The 9,633-nt window shown below is 44.2% G+C and overlaps 1 protein-coding gene across 6 annotated transcripts in view; it reads left to right on the top strand.

Moving 5' to 3' along the window:
- The window catches only part of LRRFIP1 (LRR binding FLII interacting protein 1), a 98,312-nt gene extending 92,429 nt beyond the window's left edge, over window positions 1-5,883 (top strand). For all 6 annotated transcript variants that reach the window (XM_017890345.1, XM_017890341.1, XM_017890340.1 and 3 more), the window contains one exon: window positions 4,991-5,883. In XM_017890345.1, the coding sequence (XP_017745834.1) occupies window positions 4,991-5,101 (111 nt within the window). In that variant the 3' untranslated portion in view covers window positions 5,102-5,883. The remainder of the gene's footprint in view (window positions 1-4,990) is intronic.
- The last annotated feature ends 3,750 nt before the right edge of the window (window positions 5,884-9,633 follow it).

The raw sequence follows: 9,633 nt of genomic DNA, 5'->3' as shown, positions 1-9,633 counted from the left end.
TCTTTTTTCAAGGTTTTTAGTTTCTTTGCACTGGTTACATAGTTCCTCCTTTAGCTCTGAGAAGTTTGATTGACTGAAGCCTTCTTCTCTCAACTCGTCAAAGTCATTCTCCATCCAGCTTTGTTCTGTTGCTGGCGATGAGCTGCGTTCCTTTGGAGGGGGAGATGCGCTCTGATTTTTTGCATTTCCAGCTTTTCTGCCCTGCTTTTTCCCCATCTTTATGGTTTTATCTGCCTTTGGTCTTTGACGATGGTGACGTACTGATGGGGTTTTGGTGTGGGTGTCCTTTCTGTTTGTTAGTTTTCCTTCTAACAGTCAGGACCCTCAGCTGCAGGTCTGTTGGAGTTTGCTTGAGGTCCACTCCAGACCCTGTTTGCCTGGGTATCAGCAGCGGAGGCTGCAGAAGATAGAATATTGCTGAACAGCGAGTGTTGCTGTCTGATTCTTGCTCTGGAAGCTTCGTCTCAGAGGTGTACCCAGCCATGTGAGGTGTGAGGTGTTGGTCTGCACCTAGTGGGGGATGTCTCCCAGTTAGGCTACTCAGGGGTCAGGTACCAACTTGAGCAGGCAGTCTGTCTGTTCTCAGACCTCAGCCTCTGTGCTGGGAGAACCACTGCTCTCTTCATAGCTGATTTTCCAGGTGTTGTATGTCTCAGTTTCCCTTGGCTAGGAAAAGGAATTCCCTTCCGCCTTGTGCTTCCCAGGTGAGGCGATGCCTCGCCCTGCTTCAGCTCTTGCTGGTCGGGCTGCACCCGCTGACCAACATCGACTATCTGACACGCCTCAGTGAGATGAACCTGGTACCTCAGTTGAAAATGCAGAAATCACCCGTCTTCTGTGTCGCTCATGCTGGGAGCTGGAGGCTGGAGCTGTTCCTATTCGGCCATCTTGGGCGCCCCCCTCCTTTACTTTTTTAAAATGTGAAATTTTTTCATTTAACTTTTTTTCTTTTCTTTTTTTTTTTTTTTGACACAGAGTCTCACTCTGTTGCCCAAGCTGGAGTGCAGTGGCACAATCTTGGCTCACTGCAACCTCCACCTCCCAGGTTCAAGCGATTCTCCTGCCTCAGCCTCCCAAGTAGCTGGAATTACAGTGCCTGCCACCATGCCCAGCTAATTTTTATATTTTTAGTAGAGACAAGGTTTCACCATGTTGGCCAGGCTGATCTCAAACTTCTGACCTCAGGTGATCCACCCGCCTTGGCCTCCCAAAATGCTGGGATTACAGGCGTGAGCCACCAGGCCCGGTCCATTTAACTTTCTAGCTTAATTTTGCTATGGTCAGAGAACATCGTCCCTGTTATATCTGGTATTTGAAATTTGTCAATACTTGCTTAATGGCCTGATACATGATTCGCTTTTGTAAATTAAATGTCTCAAATTTGCTTAGGAAGAATGTGTAGTCTCTGATTTATGGACACAAAATTCTGTATACTTCCACTGATCAAACTTGTGAAGTGTGTATTCAGATCTGATTTCTTTTGTCTGCTTAAGTTCTCAGTAGCTGATAGAGACTTGTCAAGCTCTTCCAAAAGATGAGGATGGATTTATCTCATTCTCCCTATTTCTCCTATATATTTTGAGGCTATTGATACTAGGTGTTTAAAATTCTGATACCTTCTTGATGAGTTAAACTTTTTGTCATTTTGTAGTGACCCTTTTGGTCCCTGCTGCTGTTGACCTTGTCGGGTATTCATGTGGCTGCATCAGCTTTCTTTTGGTTAGTATTTGTCCACTTCTGATTTTTCCGTCCCTTGGCTTCCAGTCTTCCCTGTGTTGTCATGCTTTAGATGATTTCTTTTAGATGCATATAGCTAGGTGGCGGTGGTTTTTAATTGAATCTGAAAACTGCATATCTTTTTTTTTTTTGAGACGGAGTCTCGCTCAGTTGCCCAGGCTGGAGTGCAGTGGCCCGATCTCAGCTCACTGCAAGCTCCGCCTCCCAGGTTTACGCCATTCTCCTGCCTCAGCCTCCAGAGTAGCTGGGACTACTGGCGCTCGCCACCTCGCCCAGCTCGTTTCTTTTGTATTTTTTAGTAGAGACGGGGTTTCACCGTGTTAGCCAGGATGGTCTCGATCTCCTGACCTCATGATCCGCCCATCTTAATAGAGCCTTTAGTCCATTGTTATTGGTATATTTGGACTTGTTTTCACCATCTGACTGCAGATAACCATTTGTCCTGTCTTTTGTGTGTCCTCTTTCTCTCTCCAAATATAAACTTTATATTCAATTTCTATTCTTTTCAGTGATCACATATGGGGTATTCTTATTTAACTTAAAAAAAATATTAAAGTTGAACACTATCTTTACTCCCCTCCTGTAAAATAGAAGGACTTTTGAGCACCTTAGCTTCACTCTCCTGCCTGACATGCACACACTCACACATATGTGTATATGTGTGTGTATGTATACATGTACATCCACACATAAATACTTTTGACCTTCATAAATCCCTCTTCTCAGATAATACTATTGTTGTGTTGTTGTTGTTGTTGTTGTTGTTTTATATCGCCCATGTTTGTTTGACATAACTACATATTGGCCATTTTATATGTCTGTTGTGTTAGTGTCTCAGACTGTACTAGAATCATTTTCCTCCTCCATGAAGTACTTACTGTAGAAATTCTTTTAGAGCAGACTTCTTGGTGGTGAATTCCCTGTTTTTGTTTATACATGTTTTTGTTTCATCCTTGTTCTTGGACAGTAGTATTGAGGGACATGCAATTCTGCGTGGTGGTCATTTTCCTTAATGATTATAGCCATTATGCCACCATCTGCTGGCTTCCATTGAGCTGTTGAAAAAGCTGTTGTTTTAATGGTGGGTCCTTTGTAGGGAACCTTTTTTTTTTCTTCTCTAGTTTCTTTCAGGTTCTTTATCTTTGATTTTCTACGGTTTTACTGTTAGATGTGGTTTATTGGAATCTTTCTGCTTGAGATATATAGTGTTTCTTGGATCTATGAAGTCTTTCTAAAAATTGATTTTGGAAAATATTCAACCATTAACTCCTTAAATAATTCCTCTTTTTCAGTCTCTCCACTTTCCCCTCTGGAACTCTAATCAGAGGATGTTAGAGATTCTCATTGTCTCCACATTTTTTAACCATCTCTCTTTCATATTTTCTATCTCCTTACCTCTCTCTGTTGCGTAATGCCTAAAGTTTTTGCAAAGATTATCCAGTTCACCTTTTTTTAAAAAAAAGTATCTTCATTGTTGATAGTTTCTTGCTGCATGTTCATGTATGCCCTCTTTTTAAATTGCATTCTTTTTTTTCTTTTTTTTTTTTTATTTGAGAGGGAGTCTCGCTCTGTCGCCCAGGCTGGAGTGCAGTGGCAGGATCTCAGCTCACTGCAAGCTCCGCCTCCCGGGTTCACGCCATTCTCCTGCCTCAGCCTCCCGAGTAGCTGGGACTACAGGCGCCTGCCACCTCGCCTGGCTAGTTTTTTGTATTTTTTAGTAGAGACGGGGTTTCACCGTGTTAGCCAGGATGGTCTTGATCTCCTGACCTCGTGATCTGCCCGTCTCGGCCTCCCAAAGTGCTGGGATTACAGGCTTGAGCCACCGCGCCCGGCCCTTAAATTGTATTCTTATTCTTTAAATATTTCATACACAGCTGTTGCATTTTCTATATCTGACGATTGAAACATGCTCAGTCTTTGGGGGTCTAATTCTGTCATTTATTGCTTCTGTTGCCTCTCACTCAAATGGTTTGTCACCTTAGTGTTTTGTGAGCTTATGCGTGATTTTAATTTGTAGGAATACTCCAGGCTTAACTTGTGGAAACCTCCTGCAAAAAGGGCTTGCTTCTGCCTCTGCTGGTGAGATGGGGGCGGGACTCCTGTCCCGGGACCCAAACAACCTTCCTTGAGTGTCTTGGGTTGAAAGCAAAGCTGTAGACCCTGTTCTTGTGACCCCGCCAAAACCATGCTGTCCCAGCTTAGGGCGCCCCCCCCTCTGCCATGCTGCCTGTGCGGCCAGATGATGTCCTGCTAATGTGGCTTCTATAGCTTGTCTTCTGCCTAACTCTCAGGCTCCATGGCCCTGGCTTCCAGATGTGGCCGTCTTGGCCTCAGGCATTCCTGTCTTGGACTCTGGCTGCCAGGGCTGTGGGGACCACCTCCTCCATGCAGTCCAGACTCAGCTCTTGTTGTTTGTGTTTGTTTACCTCATGCCTCACTTACCTTTTGTGAAACCATCGGGATCCCCACTGGGCGTGATGGCTCATGCCTGTAATCCCAGCACTTTGGGAGGCCAAGGTGGGTAGATCACCTGAGGTCAGGAATTCAAGACCAGCCTGACCAACATGGTGAAACCCAATCTCTACGAAAAATACAAAAAATTAGCTGGGTGTGGTGGTGTGCACCTGTAGTCTCAGCTACTCGGGAGGCTGAGACAAGAGAATTGTTTGAACCCAGGAGGCAGAGGTTGCAGTGAGCCAAGATCACACCATTGTACTCTGGCCTAGGCAACAGAGTGAGACTTTGTCTCAAAAAATAAAAGGTGGGGGGGCGTAGGGCGCTGAGCGTGGTGGCTCATGCCTGTAATCCCAGCACTTTGGGAGGCCAAGGTGGGCAGATCACAAGGTCAGGAGACTGAGACCAGCCTGGCCAACATGGTGAAACCCCACTCTACTAAAATACAAAAAATTAGCTGAGCGTGGTGGCGCACACCTGTAGTCCCAGGAAGCTGAGGCAGGGGAATCGCTTGAACCCGGGAGGCAGAGGTTGCAGTGAGCCAAGATCGGGCCACTGCCCTCCAGCCTGGCGACACAGCAAGACTTCGTCTCAAAAAAAAGAAAAGAAAACCATCGGGATCCCCAAGAATGTTCCCTCTCTGGTGTCCAGTTGTTTCAGAGGAGGAAGGGCATCATGAGTGACCAGGGTCCAAGTTATTTTATTTTTCAGTAGGATTGGAATTTTGGTAACACAGAACCCTGTTATGTTTGGAGGAAACAAGTTCCTCAAAGTTCATTGCTTTTTCCTCTGTTCCCAGCTCCGCTCTGCATTGGATAAAACAGAAGAGCTTGAGGTGAGCAACGGCCACTTAGTGAAGCGTCTGGAAAAAATGAAAGCAAATCGGAGTGCACTGTTGTCCCAGCAGTAAATTCCAGCTCTGAACAGGCAACTGGTTGGTGACTGGAGAGCATTGTTTCATAGGCTTTTCTCTGTCCTGTCTGGGAGCACTGCTTCTTCCCCTGCCTCCTGAGAGAAGAAGATCGCGGCAAGCTTGGCACTTAGGGGCTCCCATGCCATGGCTCACCCGAGGAAGCCCCAGCAGCCACCAGGTGCCTCTGTGTGCAGACCCCTGGCCTGGGCTGGGGCCGACACTCAGAACCTGCAGGTACTTCATAAGCACATGGGGGCCTCGAGGGAGTTCTGTGTCTGACCGCACAGCAGCCTCTGAATACCACTGGAAATGGTGATCAAAGTAAAGATTCAGTTGGGACTTGAGTTCTTTTTTTTTTCATGTGTCTTGCTGAAGATTAAGGGGAAATGTTACAGTGTTGGGACTTCCTTTCATGGCAGAATCTACAATTTGAGCGACTTCAGTAGTATCTCTTAGTCTACGCTTTTCATACACAAAACACTGTGGAACCACAAGCCATTACCAAGCAAAACTCTTTCACTGGAAACAAGGGGGCAGTCTAGTAGTAAAAGTGACCTTAAGAAGACTCTTTACAGGCAACAAATGAAGATTTTCTAAGGGATTTTTGCATCAGTTCAGTCATAGGAATACTTTTTTCCAGGGTAATTAGGCAAAGCTTCACTGAAAATGACAGCTTTTCATTTGCATTATTTAATCCTTATATTTGGAATTGAAGTTGTTAACTTCTTTTAAAGAATGTACTATTAGAAAAATTAAAAGTGAAATGTTGAGAGACTTCAGCAATGTGGTTTTAATTTTTTTCCACTGAGAAAGAAGATCTTTAATTTCATATTAACGGTTCTGTATATTTTGGGTCTTTTTTTATTTTTTAAGAATATCAAATCAATTCATTTTCTTTCCCTATTTTTTAAAAAAAGGCATTTTCACAGAATGAGTGCACTTAAAAGTGAAGTGAAGAAGGAGGTAACAGTAGAGATGATGGCGATATCATCAAGGACAAAAGTAAAACGTTTAGCTACCTGCTGATTTTAGTGACTGTTCATATATGTTGTATTTCAAATATGGCTGGTGAAGCCAGCCAGCTTTTCCGGACATTATCAAGTGGAAACCAAATCAGTATCATCCAAAACCATATCTAGTCTTAACACACGGAGAATGCTGGAGTGAGGGTTGTGAGTTCAGGGTGTATAATTAAGAAAACACTCACAGAGTAATGCTAGGAGTCACCAGCATCCATCACCCAGAACTGTATGGATCCAGGATATACACAGCTGCATTGCATTAAGAAAGAGATGCAATCTCTATTAAAATACACAGATTTTTGTATCTCCTTGTGCAGAGGATATTTGCCACTGCCCATTGGGAGGCAGACAAGTTATAGGGGGCTGGGGGCCAACACTGGCAAGTAGGAAACCACAGGTAAGGACAGGTAAGCAAAACGTGCTGGCAGGTGGGCACCACTGGGAGACCCACACTGCACACCCGGGCACCGTATGAACAGGAAGGAGGAAGGAAGCTGGACAAAGCCCCTCGGGGACCCTGTCCTGACCATGCTGGGCCCACCAGCAAAGGGGAGATGTTCAGTTCATTGTCCCATCCTTCAGGTTTCTTCCACAACATCTGAATACAAACATGTTTAACTGGGAAAATGTCTATGTCAGTCACGAATAACACCAGTAGCAAACACTCACACAGCACGCAGACATGCTCGGCAGCATGCTGACACTTTTAGGTATTTTTCACTCATAATTTTCACATATTTTCACTCATTTCCTTTGCACAGAAATTCTATGAGGTAGATGCTGTTATTAAATCCACATTACAGATGAGGGAACCAGGGTCCAGGAAGGTGAACTGGCCAGAAGTCTCCCAGCTGGTTAAGTACGGGGCTGCAAGGCATCGATTCCCAGGTGTCTCACTGCCCTGAGAAGATGGTGTTTTCCCTATCAGTGGCTCTGAAGAAGTCAAGCCTTCAGTCTCTACCTTTCCCACCAATTCTTTTGGAAACAGCAAACCAATGTTACACACACTTCCTAATCCAGAGGAAGCTAGAACACGATTTTTAAATTTATTTAGTAGAATAAAACTTTTTTTTTTTGCAGATGTAGCTAATGGAAATTGTTGCTGGCTTTTTTCATCCTTGCAACCTAGCGTTTCTCAGCCTCAGGACGACGGTCGTCTGGAGCTGGGTCGTTCTTGGTGGCTGGGGTGGCTGTCCCCTGCACCGTGGGCTTTTCCCAACACCCAGGAGGCAGAGGTTGCAGTGAGCCAAGATCACGCCATTGCACTCCAGCCAGTGACAGAGCAAGACTCTGTCTCAAAAAAAAAAAGAAGAAAAAATGATTTTTTGGTATTCCATTTAATTTTATGAAATAGTAACACAGATCAAGTATTTATGATGAAAACTTTGCCTGAATTGAAATATGCTGTAAATATAAAATATATACTGACTTGAAATTTTGCTATTAAAAAAACATAAAATATCTTATTAACAATTTTAAAATGTGTATTACATGGCAAAACGATAATTTAGATATATTGGGTTAAATACAGTGTATTGTTAAAATGAATTTCATCTGTTTATTTTTTTAAATATAGGTATTAGAAAATTTAAAATTACATATATGGCTCATATTATGTTTCTATTGGACAGTGCTGCTCTAGACATTCAAATGGCCAGGACTTTTTCATCCTCAGGTGTTAGCTTAAATGTCACTCTGTGAAGCCTTTCTTAACCAGACAGCTAAAGCAGCAAATTCCCCAAACGTACACACTCTTGACCACACGTACCTTAGCTTGCTCTCTATCCCACTAGCTGCTTTCAACTTTTTTCATAGTACCTTTCATTATCCAAAATCCAGCCTGGGCAATGGAATGAGACTGCCTCAATAAAATACAATAAAATTCCAATCTTTCAACAATTCCTATCCCCTTTCTTGATGTGTTTTTCTCACCTTAGCGCTGTCTAACATACAATAAATTTTTCTTTACTGCCTTTCGTCCCCTGCTGGAACGGAAACTCCATGGTCGATGGTAGGGAACTGAGTGTGAAACTCAGGGAATAGAACCAGGTTGGAGATGTAGATTAGGAGTCGTCAGCAAAGATGCAGCTTTCAAATCTTGAGACTAGACTTTCTTAGGGGGAGGGTGTAACTAAGTAGAGGGCACAGGACGCACCTAGAACAATCTAAAAGGGATTAGAGGAGGAGAGGCCAGGAAAGGGGACTGAGAATGATGGCAAAGGGTTACATACTAAGAGATGCAAAAGGCAATAGAGAGTGTAAAAATACAAAACCAGTGCAGCTTACAAAGCCAAGGTTTCTGACATAAACTGAACTCCGTGCCTCCCTCCCACCTGCCCCCACCAGCATGCTCCTCTTCCCCAGATCCTCAGTAATACAAGTGCACCTTCATTCACGCCACCAGCCTGGTCAGAAGCCTCAGTGTTCTGTTGGCCCTTTCCTCTCCCTCATCGCCCCTCCACTCTCACCCTATCAATTCCATTTCAGATCTCCCATGTCTGTCCTTTTCCCATTACCATCGCCAATGCCCCTGGACCAGGCCATCATCATTAGCAACCCGTCCTCCCTGGTCTTCCCAGTTTCAATCTTGTTCACACTTCCAACCCATGAAACTCACTTGTAAAAAACCTGATTATGTCACTACCCCTTCTCCAACTATAATCATTTTTGTTCTTTGCAATAACTCATTGAAGTGGGTACTCTTATACCTCCATTTTATAAAAGAGGAGACTAAAAAAATTAGCTGGGCAGGTGGCACACACTACTTGGGAGGCTGAGGCAGGAGGATGGTTTGAGCCTAGGGGTTAGAGGTTACAGCAAGCAATGATTGCCACTGCACTCCAGACTGGGCGACAGAGCAAGACCCTGTAAGACCCTGTCTCAAAAAAAAAAAAAAGAAGAAGATGAAGAAAGAAAAGAAAATAAAGGGGGCACAATGGAGGGTCCTACATTAATATTATTTTGGCCCTGGTTGTAACCACTCTACTGCACTGTGGGGTCAGGAGCCGTGTCTGTCTTGCTCAGCACCATGGCTCAGTGCTGACAACACTACCTGCTACACGATGCTCAGGAGGAGATAGCTGATGGTTTGTCTTCGTTGTGACTACTAATATTACTGTCAGTCATGTGTTTCCCAACATGTTTTATCATGAGCCACGAATTTCTAGGAATGTTAGGAGGGATTCTCAGTAAATAGCTGTATAAACAAATAGCCTTTGGTAACAGTTAAACAGGTGATGAGTTTACTCGTTGAGAAGCATCTGTCATTGGGATTCCTTAACAGGGAGACAGATTAGATAACATTTCACAAACTTTGAACATGGAACCCGTTTCTTCACAGAGCCTTCTGGGATCAGGGCTCTGCAGAACACATTAGGAAATGCACTTCTAGCCTCAAGGTCAGGCACAAGCATATACACTCCTAACCTGAGTCCCTACTCCCAAGCCTGCCTCCAGGTGCACCCCCGCTATCCTTCCCCGCAATGTTGTTTACAGTCCAGAGAGCAA

The sequence above is a fragment of the Rhinopithecus bieti genome, unplaced genomic scaffold, assembly GCF_001698545.2.
Source record: "Rhinopithecus bieti isolate Rb0 unplaced genomic scaffold, ASM169854v2 scaffold_19482, whole genome shotgun sequence".
In the NCBI taxonomy this organism is placed as follows: domain Eukaryota; kingdom Metazoa; phylum Chordata; class Mammalia; order Primates; family Cercopithecidae; genus Rhinopithecus; species Rhinopithecus bieti.
The sequence above is the reverse complement of the archived record's forward strand: the minus strand, read 5'-3'. Positions and strand labels throughout refer to the sequence as shown.